This window comes from Oncorhynchus kisutch, linkage group LG11 (assembly GCF_002021735.2).
Source record: "Oncorhynchus kisutch isolate 150728-3 linkage group LG11, Okis_V2, whole genome shotgun sequence".
Lineage (NCBI taxonomy): Eukaryota > Metazoa > Chordata > Actinopteri > Salmoniformes > Salmonidae > Oncorhynchus > Oncorhynchus kisutch.
Genome location: NC_034184.2, coordinates 33,918,561 through 33,937,069, shown reverse-complemented (window position 1 = coordinate 33,937,069; position 18,509 = coordinate 33,918,561). Strand labels below are relative to the sequence as shown.

The following is an 18,509-nucleotide window of genomic DNA, read 5'->3' as shown; positions in this document are numbered from 1 at the left end:
AGCTATACTGTTACACTGGCAGTACTAAAGTGCATATAAGAACATCCAATAGTCAAAGGTTAATGAAATACAAATGGTTTTGAGGGAAATAGTCCTATAATTCCTATAACTACAACCTAAAACTTCTTACCTGGGAATATTGAAGACTCATGTTAAAAGGAACCACCAGCTTTCATATGTTCTGAGCAAGGAACGGAAACGTTAGCTTTCTTACATGGCACATATTGCACTTTTACTTTCTTCTCTAACACTTTGTTTTTGCATTATTTAAACCAAATTGAACGTTTCATTATCTACTTGAGGCTAAAGAGATTTTAGTGATGTATTATATGAAGTTAAAATAAGTGTTAATTCAGTATTGTTGTAATTGTCATTATTACAAATAAATAAATAAAAATCGTCCGATTTAATCGGTATCGGCTTTTTTGGTCCTCCAGTAATCGGTATCGGCTTTTTTGGTCCTCCAGTAATCGGTACCGGCTTTTTTGGCCCTCCAGTAATCGGTATCGGCTTTTTTGGTCCTCCAGTAATCGGTATCGGCTTTTTTGGTCCTCCAGTAATCGGTATCGGCTTTTTTGGTCCTCCAGTAATCGGTATCGGCTTTTTTGGTCCTCCAGTAATCGGTATCAGCGTTGAAAAATCATAATCGGTCGACCTCTAGTTGTAATGTTGACATGACACCAGAGATGGTCTAACTTCTTTGACAACGCTGGTCCTGCCATGCATGCAAAGCTAGCTAGAACCTATTTGATAACTGGTATAACTTGCTAGCTAACTTAGCTCATCAAACAGTATTTTCTTTGCCATTTCTACACAATGGCACTTATTAGAACCTTGCATCTTATTTTGAAGTCCCAAATTCCCACGAGATACTGCGAGAATTTGCGTGCTCATGTATATAAAATCTGGTCACGGATTAGGAGCCACTCCCTTCAAAATATCACAGCCTCTTGCGATATGGATATTGCACATGTCAATATCGCAATGTTTATTAAAATTGGAATAATCGTACAGCCCTACATTAACCCAATAGCAGCCTCACCTAAATTAAATTTCAGAGGAGGAAATCTAAATCAATATTAACCATATTCTGTTTAGTCAAGACCTGAAAACAATTCAGATAAGGGCAACTGGAATGAAAGTTGTTTGTCTTTTTAACTTTTTCAAATGTTTTCTGCTTTTTGACTCTCCAGGCCAGCGTATTGAGCGGAAGCAGCAAGGACACCAACTCCCACAAGGATGACGGTCTGTTCAAAGCTCCTCCCCCACCGCCCAAAGTCATCAAGTCTGTGACCATCCCCACTCAGCCTTACCAGGACATCGTCACGGCCCTCAAATGCAGAAAAGAACACAAGGAGGTGAGCCAGCCATGCTGGGGGATACTTCACGCCCTCAAGACAGTCAACATTATCTTTTCACTGTAAACATGCCCCAAACACTCATCTGCTATTTTCACAACTTGTTTGCATGCTGTTAGAGATTTATTAGGCTCATTATTCATTTCAGACACAGTTTAGCCTGTTAATGTCCATTTGGAGCGCAGTGTAAAGCTTGTCTTTGTTCATTTAAAACACAGCATGGGCTGGCCATGGCCTGAGGAGCATCTTGTTTTATTAAAGCACCACTGCCCCTACAAAGCAACTTCTCGTTTAAAAAATGGCCTATGTGGCATCGTTATGAGTGTACGACAAAGTGTAAATAGGATAACTTTGGTCACGAAGTCAATCTCGTCCTAAACAGAGATTTGCGAGATGATAGGAAAAAATGTTGTGTCACGAAATGAAGGGTACTGTAACAGTTTTCCTTGGGTTGGGTTTATTTCAATCCTGACCACAGCTGGCATCACCTAAGTATTCAATCAAGCGGCTGCATTTCTTATAACCAAGCCGAATCGGGAAGTTCAGCCCCCCTTTAAGGCCTAGCTATAGCTAGCAGATCCGCCTTCTGGTTCTTGACCAGACGGTTAGCTGCACATCCCCCTTGCCAATTGGGACTCAAGCTAAGCTATCTCGTTGGGCAGTTCCTTGGCCACACACACAATCGCGTGCCTAGGTCCAATCACTTGCCAGTAAACACAGACATGGTCTAATCTCTAGCAAGCAAACACACACCTGATCAGACACTTCTACTCCCAGCGGTGTTCTTGATGAGGGGGTATTATCCCAGTCAGCTAATAGAACTGATGGAGTGGAGCTGCTTTGCATGCTGGGTGACTTTTCTTTCCTTTTCTGGACACACATGAATACACAGAGAAACATTTTGGAACTTGCATTGGATAATATTCCTTCTATTTTAAATATCGGGTTTTTTTCTGGATCAAAACGAGTCTTGGGTGGTTGGACGTGGCAGAAGGCATGAGGGGGGCGTCGCCGACCGGACATTGTAGAGGCCCTCCTGTTGGCCCAATGACAAAATATAGCCGTTTTTAAGCTAATTTCCTGCAATTCTACACATTTTGCCATAACTTATGCTGTCATTATAACAAAATCAATGGGAGCCCATGCCATGGCAAAAATCCTCCTGAATGCATCATTTTTTAATTTTATATTCTTATTCTTATTGACTAAACTTTTATTCTCAAATAGGATGTTTTTAAAAAATATATAGATTGATTTATCTTTTCTTCATACTTTATATCTTGTTTAAGTTTACACCAAACATTTTTCCATCCCTGAAATGTAAAAATATTTTTTTTTAAATGTATTTTACTGTTTGGACATAGGCAGCCCCAAAAAAAGAAATAGGTGGATATTGTTGCTCTATGCTCGGTACCATTTGCTTGTGTAAATGTCACTCATCATGTCATTATTGCTCCCCCTTGCAGCTGTACACGGTTGTGCATAATGTGAAGCACTTCAACGATGTGGTAGAGTTTGGTGAGAACCAGGAGTTTACTGACGACTTTGAGTACCTGGAGACTGGCCTGAAGAGCAGCCAGCCACTCAACACACGGTGCCTTAGGTAAGACAAATCCACTCAAAATTATCCACCTCGGAAGGATCTTACCTGATTTAACATCCGTTCAATACATTTCCAGCTATATGCTCAAGTCTAGAAGACATGAGCAGATTTAGTATTATTTATACTTGTCCACTTAATCTTCTATGTACTCTTCTCCTCTGAACTTCTTTAAACAACCTCCCCCTCTCTTGCTCTCTGTCTAGTATAATCAGTCTAGCTGCAAGGTGTGCAATGCCCAGTTTCCGGATGCACCTACGGGCCAGAGGGAAGGTGGCTCAGGTCTTCAAGATGTTGAATGATGCCCCGCAGCATCCGGTAGGAATCTGTTCTAATCTACAACCACAATTGACCCAAAATAAAGGGCTTCAGTAGGGTTACAATTAACCTCCCTCTGCTTATTTGTGGTGGCCGCATGACCTACTATTTGTCCTGTAGATACTTAAAAGTTTGCTATTTGAATATATAAGGGAAAGATTCAAGGACTTCCCCTGCCACCAGTTGCTTCTGAACTCATTGTTGCCCCTACCCGCTCTCCCTTCACTCGTCTCCAGAACCTTGCCCTGTGTACGGCCTCTCTAATGTACATTCTAAGCAGAGACCGGTTGAACATGGACCTGGACCGGGCCAGTCTGGAGTTGATGATCAGACTGTTGGAGCTGGAGCATGACCACTCGGGCCACCACCAGGACCAGCTGACTGCCAAGGAGATGACCAAGGTCAAGGAGAAGATTCGCAAGTTGTGTGAGACGGTCCACAACAAGCACCTGGACCTGGAGAACATCACGGTATGCAGGGACAATCAGAATAATGATTATGTTTAATATTTATATTGATGATGATTGTGGGTTGGAGTTCTACAGCACTTTATTTTGTTTGTTTTGCAGTCGTGTCACTTGGCCATGGAGACCCTGTTGTCGCTGACCTCAAAGAGAGCCGGCGACTGGTTCAAAGAGGAGCTGCGCTTACTGGGAGGCTTGGACCACATTGTAGACAAAGGTGGGTGTTTGTGTGCGTGCATGTTCTGTTGAACTGTCGGAGCAGCTTTCTGCGCCAGAAGCATACTTTTTCTAGTTGTCCTAGTTGTGACAGTTGCATCTTATCAAGTTCAACTCACTTTGTTAGGCTATATTCATTGGCATATACACTACCGTTCAAAAGTTTAGGGTCACTTAGAAATGCCCTTGTTTTGAAAGAAAATCCTTTTTTGTACATTAAAATAACATAAAATTGAAATACAATGTATACATTGTTAATGTTGTAAATGACTATTGTAGCTGGAAACGGTAGATTACTTTTATAAATGTATGAAATATCTACATAGGCGTACAGAGGCCCATTATCAGCAGCCATCATGCCTATGATGGTGCCAATGGCATGTTGTGTTAGCTAATCCAAGTTTATAATTTTAAAAAGCAGCCAAGAAGTGCTCAGCATATGTGGGAACTCCTTCAAGACTGTTGGAAAAGCATTCCAGGTGAAGCTGTTTGAGAGAATGACAAGAGTGGCAAAGGGTGGCTATTTGAAGAATCTCAAATATATTTTGATTTGTATAACACATTTTTGGCTACTACATGATTCCATATGTGTTATTTCATAGTTTTGATGTCTTCACTATTATTCTACAATGTAGAAAATAGTAAAACTAAAGAAAAATCCTTGTAGGAGTAGGTGTGTATATGTACAGTTAGGTTGGAGTCATTAAAACTCGTTTTTCAACCACTCTGCAAATGTCTTGTTAGCAAACTGTAGAGTTGGGGAGTCAGTTAGGACATCTACTTTGTACATGACAAAAGTAATTTTTCCAACAATTGTTTACAGACAATTTCATTGGGTCAGAAGTTTACATACACTAAGTTGACTGTGCCTTTAAACAGTTTGGAAAATTACAGAAAATTATGTCATGGCTTTAGAAGCTTCTGATAGGCTAATTGACATAATTTGAGTCAATTGGAGGTGTACCTGTGGATGTATTTCAAGGTCTACCTTCCAACTCCGTGCCTCTTTGCTTGACATCATGGGAAAATCAAAAGAAATCAGCCAAGACCTCAGATTTTTTTTTTTTTATCACCTCCAGTTGTCTGGTTCATCCGTGGGATCAATTTCCAAGTGCCTGAAGGTACCACGTTCATCTGTACAAACAGTAGTATGCAAGTATAAACACCATGGGACCACTTAGCTGTCATACTGCTCAGGAAGGAGACGCGTTCTGTCTCCTGGAGATGAACGTACTTTGGTGTGAAAAGTGCAAATCAATCCCAGAACAACAGCAAATAACCTTGTGAAGATGCTGGAGGAAACTGGTACAAAAGTATCTAAATCCACTGTAAAACAAGTTTGTACTTTTTGTAGAAATGTCCTCTGGTCTGATGAAACAAAAATAGAACTGCTTGGCCAAATGACCATCGTTATGTTTTGGGGGAAAAGGGGGAGGCTTGCAAGCCGAAGAACACCATCCCAACTGTGAAGCATGGGGGTGGCAGCATCATGTTGTGGGGGTGCTTTGCTGCAGGAGGGACTGGTGCACTTCACAAAATAGATGGCATCATGGGGAATGAAAATGATGTGGATATATTGAAGCAATATCTCAAGACATCAGTCAGGAAGTTAAAGCTTGGTCGAAAATGGGTCCAAGCTGGGTCCATGACCCCAAGCATACTTCCAAAGTTGTGGCAAGTTGGCTTAAGGACAACAAAGTCAAGGTATTGGAGTGGCCATCACAAAGCCCTTACCTCAATCCTATAGAGAATTTGTGGGCTGAACTTGAAAAACATGTGCGAGCAAAGAGGCCTACAAACCTGACTCAGTTACACCAGATCTGTCAGGAGGGATGGGCCATAATTCACCTAACTTTTTGCGGAAGGCTACTTGAAAGATTTTACCCAAGTTAAACAATTTAAAGGCAATGCTACCAAATACTAATTGAGTGAATATAAACTTCTGACCCACTGGGAATGTGATTAAAGAAATTAAAGCTGAAATAAATCACTCTCTACTATTATTCTGACATACATACAGTTGAAGTCAGAAGTTTACATACACCTTAGCCTAATACATATCAACTCAGTTTCACAATTTCTGACATTTAATCCTAGTAAAAACCACTATTTTAATGTGAAATATCAGAATAATAGTAATGAGTGATTTATTTAGGCTTTTATTACTTCCATCACATTCCCAGCGGGTCAGAAGTTTACATCATGCTTCACGATTGGATGGTGTTCTTCGGCTTGCAAAGCTCTCCCTTTTTCCCCCAAACACAACGATGGTCATTTGGCCAAGCAGTTCTATTTTTGTTTCATCAGACCAGAGGATATTTCTCCAAATGTGCAATCTTTGTCCCCATGTGCAGTTGCAAACCGTAGTCTGGCATTTTTATGGCTGTTTTGGAACAGTGGCTTCTTCCTTGCTGAGCAGCCTTTCAGGTTATGTCAATGTAGGACTTGTTTTACTGTGGATATAGATACTTTTGTACCCATTTCCTCCAGCATCTTCACAAGGTCCTTTGCTGTTGTTCTGGGATTGATTTGCACTTTTCGCACCAAATTACGTTCATCTCCAGGAGACAGACCGCGTCTCCTTCCTGAGCGGTATGATGGCTGTGTGGTGCCATGGTGTTTATACTTGCGTACTATTGTTTGTACAGATGAACGTGGTATCTTCGGGCGTTTGGAAATTTCTCCCAAGGATGAACCAGACTTGTGGAGGTCTAGGCTAATTTCATTTGATTTTCCCATGATGTCAAGCAAAGAGGCACTGAGTTTGAATGTAGGCCTTGAAATACATCCACAGATACACTTCCAATAGGCTAATTGGCATCATTTGAGTCAATCAGAAGCTTCTAAAGCCATGACATTATTTTCTGGAATTTCCCAAGCTGTTTAAAGGCACAGTCAACTTCTGACCCACCGGAATTGTGATGCAGTGAATTATAAGTGAAATAATCTGACTCCATTAATAATGACTCAAACCTAAGTGTATGTAAACTTCCGACTTCAACTGTATGTATGTTCATTCATTCAGTCATTCATTCATTGTGTGTGTCTCCTGCAGTAAAAGAATGTGTCCAGAACCTGAGCCAAGAGGATGACAAGGAGAAGCTGGTGTCGTCGCTATGGGGGGCAGAGAGGTGTCTAAGAGTACTAGAGAGTGTAAGTACAACATCAAGGAGTGTTAGTAGGCTCAGATGTTTTAAATCCATTCATTGAGTACAAAATGGGAAAGTAAATAGACTGCACTCTCAGCCTCATCTAACCACTTTTTATTTGACCATTTTAAAAGGTATTTCAATGTCTTTCTGTCCTTCCATTACAGGTGACTGTCCAGAACCCAGAGAACCAGGGCTACCTGATCGCCTACAAGGACTCTCAGCTCATAATGTCCTCTGCCAGGTGAGAGCGACTGGAACACATGCTCATCTTTTGGTGACTGAGCCCTGATCTTTCACTCCACCTCTTCTCGCTCTGCCCAGTCCCCACCTCTAGTATACTAGTATAGAGACCAGTCCCCGTAAAGGACCCTGTGTTAAATCTCTGTGCCTTCAGTTTTTCTGGGACTCAGAAGCTTTGACACCCTTAGGTGGCCAAGGAAGTCCCATTTAATTTGTATGATCTAATCTCTAATCTCATTTCTCACTCAGAGGTTTGCGGTACTGTGTGGACATGATCCAGCACTACAGCCGGGAGGTGAACAGCTCTTTGTGTTCGTCAGGCACAGCGCTGCCCCACTCCAGCTTTAGCAACGTGGGCAAGGCCGTGGAGGACTGCATGAGGGCTGTCATAGGGGTTCTGCTCAACCTCACCCACGACAATGGTAATATCACTGCATCAGCACGACTTCTACATTCGGCAACACTGTAGCTAGCGCATTGCGGTCCCTAGCTAGTGCCTTGTGCTCTCTGCTCTCCGTTGTCGCACGGACCTCATCACAGCTGTGCTAGAGTCCCCATAACACACACCTTCTTGGTGCGTTCGGGCTGTAGTACTTAAGCCTGACTGGTCTCAGGCCACAGCTGACTACTGCAGGGTGGAGGGTCTGTGGTAACTATGGACTGTACTGTGGTTTTTAGAGTGGGGAAGCACTAAGACTGGAGAGCAGGACCAGCTTATCATCACAGCACTCAACTGCGTCCTACGGGTCCCACGCTACATACCTCAGGAACAACGATTTGACATCCGAGTCCTGGTGAGCGTGTGTGTGTGTGTGTGTGTGTGTGAGAGGCCTTTATGTAAATGATTACACAAATCCAATTACCTGTACGATCTCTGAAAAATGTGGGTCCTTTGTACCCACTTTATTTGAAGTGCCCACAGGTTGAGGAGACCTTGAACGCTGACAATAGCTTGAATGCCAAAATATTTGGTCAGTCCTCTAATCTTAATGAATGACTAAGTAGTTATTAAAACCGAAGCTTCAATGTAGTAATTTCAGGGTTGTTTGTACTCACAATGTTATGTTATGGATCTTATTGAAGTGTATGTCCTTGAGTGCTTTTTTTAACAGCATCTCTCGTCCGGTGTGTGTGCTGGTACAGGGCTTGGGGCTGCTGATTAACCTGGTGGAGTACAGTGCAAAGAACCGCCACAGTCTGGTGGACATGGAGTTCAACACAACCAGCCCTGAATGCAGCCAGGGAGAGACAGGAGGAGATGAGACCCAGACCCCTGAACCAGTCCCAGCCTCTACAGAGATCGAGAACGGGGCAGAGCCACCTACAGCAGCTCCTTCAGAGGGTGCTGAGGAGAAGACCAAGGACTCTTCCTCGGGTGCCCTGGCTGCTCTGGTGCAGGTAAGAGTTTTGTTATAACTACATCATGACTTCAGAATAACTTACAGAGAAATGAGGCCAAATAACACAGGAAATTGAGTTACTCTTGTGATTTTGTGTCTGTCTTTTCCTCCGTCCACAGTTCTTCCTGGAGCGGGAGCGAGCGGCCATATTGGCCGAGGCGCAGACTGATGACCTCATCAGTGAGGCGCCCAAACCCCAGGACCAGAGCGGGGAGTGGCAGGAGACGTCGGGCGAGATCCAGTGGGTCGCCACGGAAACGAACGACAGTGAAAATGACAAGGAGAAGGACACAAAGAAAGAGGAGGAAGAGGAAGAGCTGGACCTCAACAAAGGTAAAGATGTGTGTCTCTGTGTGTAAAATCCTATTTTTGCAACAGCAATTTTCAATGCTATCATTGCTCCATGTTGAGTGTTGTTCTCGCTCTGGTGTTGTAGCTCTACAGCATGCTGGGAAGCACATGGAGGACAGCATCGTGGCCTCCTACACAGCTCTGCTCCTGGGCTGTCTGTGTCAGGGCAGTCAGGTAAGCTTCCGGCAAATGAGCTATAACCCTGTTCCTCGATCCTGCCATTGGGGGTGCAGGCTTTTGTTCCATCTCAGCACCCACACACCTGATTCAATGAATCAATTAAGGGCTTGATTTCTGAGCTTGCAGGATTGAAGTATAGGCTTCTGCAAACCAGTGCCATTCTTCTGTCTTGATCACAGATCTCTTAGTGTGCTTCACACTTGTGCGTGAAGTTGAAGCTTGTCAAATCAAATGTATTGGTCACATACGTCCACGTGTTTAGCAGATGTTATTGCGGGTGTAGCGAAAGGCTATTACAATATTAGTTACAAAATAAATAAAGTATACATATTAACAAATAAGTGAAACGGTAAGGCAGCTGCAGTGCGGTACTTTGTTCATGGTGAATTAAAGAGGATATGATCGTGGTCTAAGACGCTGCTTCCATATACCGCTGCAGCATGTGTTCGGATCCGGCCCACTTTCATTTCAGCAACTCTCTCTTTCCTCTTTACCTCTGTCCTGTCCAATGAACAAACACAAGTACAAGAGGAGTGGGACTTTAGAAGGAAACATTACAAAATAAAAGTGAACCTGATCACTGATGCATAATGCGGTTTCAGAATTCACTTGTGTTAATAGTTAGCTATTAAACAGAACATAATGAAACAATACATTCACATTAAAAAAACTTAGTTTGAAGCTTAAGTGTCTCGTTGTAGCCTATTGCTAAATGGAAATCTGTGGGAAAAGCTAGTATCCTACTCCCTTAAACATCTCATTGTGACACTGATATTCTGCTCCACCTACATCGGTGCAGAGTTGATCAAGAGGTCTCCGGACTCAAAAACCAAACTTGTCATTGCTCAGGTTTTGTAGCTGGTTGCACATATATTTTCGGCGAGAGGAAAATGTTGCAGATTGCCACTTGATGTGTATTTGCTCATCTCTCCTCAGGTTAATGTGATTAATGTGCGGGGAAACCTACCCAAGGGAGATTTCTCCATCATGACGGAAATGCTGAAGAAGTTCTTGAATTTCATGAACCTCACTGTAAGTGGGAAATGTCTTTTTGATAATGGCCTAGCGTCTCACATGACTTAAAACAATATATAACAGACACACAAACACAATACAAGCTAACTTGCTTTCCGCCCTCTCTTTTTCAACAGTGTGCATTTGGAACCACAGGGCATAAATCCATCTCTCGTGTCATAGACTACCTGGAGCACTGTTAGCTAATCCTTCTTTGCACTCTGACTGCACATAACGGTCCTGCTAGATCTGGCAACCCCAGCAGGAGGGGCTGTACAGAGAATCCACCAGAGGTCAACAGTGTTCCCCGGCAACGCTTCAACCTGCGTCCTCATTCTGAAGAGCAAGACACACAAACTCAGCACTTTCTGAACCAAAGCCACGTAAACATGTACCATTGATTTTAATCAATGCTGTTTTAAATCTTCACACCATCCAACTACTGGTAAGATTCCTAGTTGCAGAGGACAGCTTGAGACTGCTGGCATGTGGAGTGAGTTTTTGTATTTAAAAAAATATATATTGAATCAAGGATGTAATCATTGATTAGCTTGAAAATAGCACTCATGGACACATGTCAACAATGTCTGTTAAGTTGTGTGGAATGGTTGAATGCAAAAGATCAGTGTAGCCATTTACATGTTTGCCTCTGACGGTTGTAGAAAAGGGAAGGTCATTGTGGAAGACCCCTGTAGTTCTCGCTAAGCTTCAGCTCTGAATATGTCCATTATCTGTATAAGCTTACTGTCATGTCGAAATTCACCTCTGTTGAAATATTTTTTTCTTCAGTGCATCATGCTTGTTTAAGTTCTTAGAATGGCATGTCATTTAACAATCTAAATAGATTTAAAAGAGCTCAGCAGCTCTGGATGACTGTTAATGTTATTTAAATCTTTGTTTTTAAATAATGGCACTTGGCATTGTTTTCCTTCCTGCCTTTCCCAATTTGACTTTACAGTAAAGAAATTGAGTTTTGTTTGTTTTTAAAATAGCAGTTCAGATGATTTTAATGATTGTGGTTTTCATGTATTTATTTTACCATTAATGATCCAGATCTGATGCTGCTTAAGATGTTTCAAGTCTCTGTGCACTTCTTTACCTTTTACATGTTCCACTGAACATGTCACTTGAAGTGGCTGGGTATAATAACTGCTGTATATACGGTTTTATTAGACTCAGAGAGTCCTTGGTAAACCGGCCTGACATTAATAATAACCAAACCTCAGCCAACTGGCATAATCCTCACTGAAAAGGCGTGTTCTTTGCCTATTATATTGTAACATTTGTTCTGTGGGCATTGTATCTAACCACTTCAAGTAGTGCCTATCCGGAACGAACACCTGGTCCTGGAGAGCTGCAGGGTCCATCCAGTCCTGCAATAACACACCTGATTAATATATATATATAATAAAGATCAAATCTAATCAATTGTTACTGCAAGGCTGGATTGCAAGCCTATATACCTAGTACCCTGTGTTGGTGACCCCTGTCCTAGCCCCAACCCCCTAGGTACTTGTGGAGGTCTGAGAGGACTGGATGGTAAAATTCTACCTAGCCTAACAGGGAAAAGTGAAGTTGCTACCATATATTTTTATGCATATCCTTTCGGCTCTACACAAGTGGTGGTAGTGGTTGGCTTTGTGTCTTATGTCTAGTTGTACCTGACCTTCCTACTCTGAGTGGTGAATCCCCTTAACATCCTTCCAGCTATACTATAACTAGTCCTTGTCCTCCAAGAAGATAGTGTTTGACTGACAGCTATACTGATAGCCGTTTCATGTCATTTCCCTCTGATTTGTAGAGCTGCAGTCGAACAGACTTGTTTCTTGTGAGTTGATTTGCAAATCTGGTCATGGATGGAATTTCAGAATGTAAATAAAAACATCTGTAAATAGTGGTTAATGGATGTTAGAATGCTAGACTACTTTTCTGAAGCTGATATTTTTATTTTATACAACATTTCTCAGTTGTCATTTGAAGTAAAAACAAAAAATGTATAAAAAAAGACAACTGCAAGGCAAAAAATGTTTGTACTGGTTTTGAAGACATTCTTTGGCTACATGTAAAGAATTGTAACTCAAATAAAAAGTTGCTACTTTCAGTATACTACTGTATCTTTCTCATGTATTTTTTGAGAAATACTTGTATCCATTCTGCCATTACCATACTTTGCCATTGCCATTGCCATTCTCCAAGGTGGCATAGCAGTTCAGACGTCTTTTGTCCTCGTCTTGTCGTGTCCTGTATATATATATATTTACAACTTTTTCACATACATTTTATTTTTATTTTCCATCAACTCATCTTCAAAACACTCTCCTGCAACCCGCCTCACCAATGTATATTTATAAAAAAGTATTATTTACCTCAGATCTGTAATCCTCCAAGAAGCTAGCCAGAAACTCCAAGAAGCTAGCCTGAAACTAGCCAGAAGCTAATCCAGAAGCTAGTTCAGAAGCTAGTTAGCTCCTTTACTGGCAAATCGTTAATATTCAGCTAACCACGGTTTGTGGTCATCAGCTATCCTTTAGCTCGAAAATCTATCGCCAGTTCTGTACGGCGCAGCGCGGCTCGGAACGGAACATACCGGACCAATTTTTCTCTCCATGTCCCTGGACATTCATACCCGGATCTCACAGCTAGCTAGCTGCTATCCGTGTGACCATCGGAGCTAGCAAGCTCCGTCAATCACTCCTGAGTTCCATCAATCACACCTGGGCTGCAGTCACCTATCCGGACCCGTTTTACTGCCTTCGCGGAGCCCCACCGGGCCTTCACAACTGGACTGCCGACGTTATCTACCCGAAGGAGTTATTCGGCCGGCTCCTCCGTCGCGACGTTACCTGAACGCCCATCTGCGGCCTGCTAACCGTTAGCTGTCTTACCGGCTGCTATCTGAATAGACAATCGGACAATTTTTTATTATTATTTTTTTTAAATTATTTTTTAAATTATTATTATTATATTTTCTTCTTGGGCCTCTATAACTATATCTATTGTTTTTATTTTTGTTGTTGTTGTGTGATTTGGATTAATCCCCTCTACCACACGGAACCCCACTAATCTACTGACGGAACGTAAGGGGTGGCTAACAGACCTCCATCCTATGCTAGCTTGCTACCGATGCCCTGGCTAGCTGTCTAAATCACCAACCAACCTCTCCACTCACCGGACCCTTTTGATCACTCGACTAAGCATGCCTATCCTTAATGTCAATATGTCTTGTCCATTTCTGTTCTGGTTAGTGTTTATTGGCTTATTTCACTGTAGAGCCTCTAGTCCTGCTCACTATACCTTATCCAACCTATTAGTTCCACCACCCACACATGCAATGACATCTCCTGGTTTCAACGATGTTTCTAGAGACAATATCTCTCTCTTCATCACTCAATACCTAGGTTTACCTCCACTGTATTCACATCCTGCCATACATTTGTCTGTACATTATACCTTGATGCTATTTTATCGCCCCCAGAAACCTCCTTTTACTCTATGTTCCAGACGTTCTAGACGACCAATTCTCATAGCTTTTAGCCGTACCCTTATTCTACTCCTCCTATGTTCCTCTGGCGATGTAGAGGTGAATCCAGGCCCTGCAGTGCCTAGCTCCACTCCTATTCCCCAGGCGCTCTCTTTTGACGACTTCTGTAACCGTAATAGCCTTGGTTTCATGCATGTTAACATTAGAAGCCTCCTCCCTAAGTTTGTTCTATTCACTGCTTTAGCACACTCTGCCAACCCGGATGTTCTAGCTGTGTCTGAATCCTGGCTTAGGAAGACCACCAAAAATTCTGAAGTTTTAATTCCAAACTACAACATTTTCAGACAAGATAGAACTGCCAAAGGGGGCGGTGTTGCAATCTACTGCAAAGATAGCCTGCAGAGTTCTGTCCTACTATCCAGGTCTGTACCCAAACAATTTGAACTTCTACTTTTAAAAATCCACCTCTCTAAAAACAAGTCTCTCACCGTTGCCGCCTGCTATAGACCACCCTCTGCCCCCAGCTGTGCTCTGGACACCATATGTGAACTGATTGCCCCCCATCTATCTTCAGAGTTCGTGCTGCTAGGCGACCTAAACTGGAACATGCTTAACACCCCAGCCATCCTACAATCTAAACTTGATGCCCTCAATCTCACACAAATAATCAATGAACCTACCAGGTACCTCCCCAAAACCTTAAACACGGGCACCCTCATAGATATCATCCTAACCAACTTCCCCTCTAAATACACCTCTGCTGTCTTCAACCAAGATCTCAGCGATCACTGCCTCATTGCCTGCATCCGTAATGGGTCAGCGGTCAAACGACCTCCACTCATCACTGTAAAACGCTCCCTGAAACACTTCTGCGAGCAGGCCTTTCTAATCGACCTGGCCGGGGTATCCTGGAAGGATATTGATCTCATCCCGTCAGTAGAGGATGCCTGGATATTTTTTAAAAATGCCTTCCTAACCATCTTAAATAAACATGCCCCATTCAAGAAATTTAGAACCAGGAACAGATACAGCCCTTGGTTCTCCCCAGACCTGACTGCCCTTAACCAACACAAAAACATCCTATGGCGTTCTGCATTAGCATCGAACAGCCCCCGTGATATGCAGCTGTTCAGGGAAGCTAGAAATCATTATACACAGGCAGTTAGAAAAGCCAAGGCTAGCTTTTTCAAGCAGAAATTTGCTTCCTGCAACACTAACTCAAAAAAGTTCTGGGACACTGTAAAGTCCATGGAGAATAAGAACACCTCCTCCCAGCTGCCCACTGCACTGAAGATAGGAAACACTGTCACCACTGATAAATCCACCATAATTGAGAATTTCAATAAGCATTTTTCTACGGCTGGCCATGCTTTCCACCTGGCTACTCCTACCCCGGACAACAGCACTGCACCCCCAACAGCAACTCGCCCAAGCCTTCCCCATTTCTCCTTCTCCCAAATCCATTCAGCTGATGTTCTGAAAGAGCTGCAAAATCTGGACCCCTACAAATCAGCCGGGCTAGACAATCTGGACCCTTTCTTTCTAAAATTATCTGCCGAAATTGTTGCCACCCCTATTACTAGCCTGTTCAACCTCTCTTTCGTGTCGTCTGAGATTCCCAAAGATTGGAAAGCAGCTGCGGTCATCCCCCTCTTCAAAGGGGGGGACACTCTTGACCCAAACTGCTACAGACCTATATCTATCCTACCGTGCCTTTCTAAGGTCTTCGAAAGCCAAGTCAACAAACAGATTACCGACCATTTCGAATCTCACCATACCTTCTCTGCTATGCAATCTGGTTTCAGAGCTGGTCATGGGTGCACCTCAGCCACGCTCAAGGTCCTAAACGATATCTTAACCACCATCGATAAGAAACATTACTGTGCAGCCGTATTCATTGATCTGGCCAAGGCTTTCGACTCTGTCAATCACCATATCCTCATCGGCAGACTCGACAGCCTTGGTTTCTCAAATGATTGCCTCGCCTGGTTCACCAACTACTTCTCTGATAGAGTTCAGTGTGTCAAGTCGGAGGGTCTGCTGTCCGGACCTCTGGCAGTCTCTATGGGGGTGCCACAGGGTTCAATTCTTGGACCGACTCTCTTCTCTGTATACATCAATGAGGTCGCTCTTGCTGCTGGTGAGTCCCTGATCCACCTCTACGCAGACGACACCATTCTGTATACTTCCGGCCCTTCTTTGGACACTGTGTTAACAACCCTCCAGGCAAGCTTCAATGCCATACAACTCTCCTTCCGTGGCCTCCAATTGCTCTTAAATACAAGTAAAACTAAATGCATGCTCTTCAACCGATCGCTACCTGCACCTACCCGCCTGTCCAACATCACTACTCTGGACGGCTCTGACTTAGAATACGTGGACAACTACAAATACTTAGGTGTCTGGTTAGACTGTAAACTCTCCTTCCAGACCCATATCAAACATCTCCAATCCAAAGTTAAATCTAGAATTGGCTTCCTATTTCGCAACAAAGCATCCTTCACTCATGCTGCCAAACATACCCTTGTAAAACTGACCATCCTACCAATCCTCGACTTTGGCGATGTCATTTACAAAATAGCCTCCAATACCCTACTCAACAAATTGGATGCAGTCTATCACAGTGCAATCCGTTTTATCACCAAAGCCCCATATACTACCCACCATTGCGACCTGTACGCTCTCGTTGGCTGGCCCTCGCTTCATACTCGTCGCCAAACCCACTGGCTCCATGTCATCTACAAGACCCTGCTAGGTAAAGTCCCCCCTTATCTCAGCTCGCTGGTCACCATAGCATCTCCCACCTGTAGCACACGCTCCAGCAGGTATATCTCTCTAGTCACCCCCAAGACCAATTCTTTCTTTGGCCGCCTCTCCTTCCAGTTCTCTGCTGCCAATGACTGGAACGAACTACAAAAATCTCTGAAACTGGAAACACTTATCTCCCTCACTAGCTTTAAGCACCAACTGTCAGAGCAGCTCACAGATTACTGCACCTGTACATAGCCCACCTAAAATTTAGCCCAAACAACTACCTCTTTCCCAACTGTATTTAATTTTTATTTATTTATTTATTTTGCTCCTTTGCACCCCATTATTTTTTTATTTCTACTTTGCACATTCTTCCATTGCAAAACTACCATTCCAGTATTTTACTTGCTATATTGTATTTACTTTGCCATCATGGCCTTTTTTTGCCTTTACCTCCCTTCTCACCTCATTTGCTCACATTGTATATAGACTTGTTTATACTGCATTATTGACTGTATGTTTGTTTTTACTCCATGTGTAACTCTGTGTCGTTTTATCTGTCGAACTGCTTTGCTTTATCTTGGCCAGGTCGCAATTGTAAATGAGAACTTGTTCTCAACTTGCCTACCTGGTTAAATAAAGGTAAAATAAAAAATAAAATAAATACTGATGTGCTTAGCCTCAGGAGGCAGACACTTTAAAAAATATATGTAATAGAACTTGATATTGGTATTTGTGTGAAGAGACCGTATGCATGACTGTATTCTATCTTGTTTATCCTTATTTTCTCACCCCTATGAGGCCATGACTCTGTTTTTTTGGGCAGTGTGCGTGTGTGATGCTTCTCTTCTCACTCGCCCTCTCTCTGTGTCTCTGTGTGTTCATTCACCCTGACAGACTCACAGAGCTGACTTCGACTGTACACAGACCGAGTGAGTTACACAATAGAAACAAGCGTTTTATACTTAACAAAGCACCACATATTGACAGTTGGCCTTCTGCTTGACTGGCAGCTGTTTAATCGAGACATATGCTGGTATGTGTTAATACCCCATTCTCTTAAACCAACAAAATGCTAAAGGAAGCCTTCTGGGAATTATTTGAATATCTGGTAACCTGACAGACAAATACACATGATTATGCCTGAACCTGACAAGACATGGCAACATAAGCTGTGAAAATGTAGCCATGCAGCACAACTACAGTGCTACGAGCTTACTTTCGCAAGGCACTGTACCTTGACTTAATGTACGAGGCCAATGTGAGATCATGGAGTGCAACGTCTCTATGGCGACAGTATGTCAATGGAAGGGATAGACAGGAGTTCCATGAATATCTCTTTTTTTCATAGCTCATTATTGTGTTTGAATTCCAGGCAGGCAAGAGAGAGATCTATTCTCAATTCAAATGTAATCAATGTCAGAAGTGATGGATGCTGGATACTTAAGTGTAGAAAATGTGGATGAATATGAATGGAGAGGTAGTATTACCAAAGATGGCAGATAAATTAAAATGTCTTACTCAGGCTGTTTACCATAGACACCAATGTGATTGCAGCGGGGTCTGGTCTGGTTAGTTCAGTGACCGTATATGAACCAGAAAAAAAGGAGCGAGTGAGATGTCTCGCTTCCTCTTCTGTCTCTGGTTTTACCCAGAGGCTAATTGGATTGATGTTAATTCCCTCAATGAGCATGGAGATCCTGCTGGGAGGATGGGGGGGGGGGGGGGAAGAGAGAGAAAGGAAAATCATCCTCTCTCCTGTCTCTCCCAATCAGCCCGTTATTCTCCGTTCATCTCTCTGAGTGGTTTTCAATTGGGCAGAATGGCCACCAGGTGGCGAGAGCACTAAAGCACTGACCATATGTGCCTCAATATACCAGTGAACAGGTAGAGAGACACCCTCTAGATTTGATCTTACACTGGAAGACTTGAGTTTCTCATTTGTGCCTTCACACACGCAGCAGCCTCCTCATCAGTGGTGCTG

At 42.9% G+C, this 18,509-nt stretch overlaps 1 protein-coding gene across 1 annotated transcript in view; it reads left to right on the top strand.

Annotated features, from left to right (window-relative positions):
* Nucleotides 1-12,404, top strand: part of LOC109899746 (wings apart-like protein homolog) — a 33,461-nt gene extending 21,057 nt beyond the window's left edge. The window contains exons 7-20 of the mRNA XM_020495241.2: nt 1,194-1,358; nt 2,825-2,961; nt 3,165-3,276; nt 3,513-3,746; nt 3,846-3,957; nt 7,012-7,109; nt 7,273-7,349; nt 7,598-7,770; nt 8,027-8,142; nt 8,492-8,746; nt 8,868-9,081; nt 9,185-9,273; nt 10,216-10,311; nt 10,431-12,404. Coding sequence (XP_020350830.1) covers nt 1,194-1,358; nt 2,825-2,961; nt 3,165-3,276; nt 3,513-3,746; nt 3,846-3,957; nt 7,012-7,109; nt 7,273-7,349; nt 7,598-7,770; nt 8,027-8,142; nt 8,492-8,746; nt 8,868-9,081; nt 9,185-9,273; nt 10,216-10,311; nt 10,431-10,496 — 1,944 coding nt within the window. The 3' untranslated portion in view covers nt 10,497-12,404. The remainder of the gene's footprint in view (nt 1-1,193; nt 1,359-2,824; nt 2,962-3,164; nt 3,277-3,512; nt 3,747-3,845; nt 3,958-7,011; nt 7,110-7,272; nt 7,350-7,597; nt 7,771-8,026; nt 8,143-8,491; nt 8,747-8,867; nt 9,082-9,184; nt 9,274-10,215; nt 10,312-10,430) is intronic.
* The last annotated feature ends 6,105 nt before the right edge of the window (nt 12,405-18,509 follow it).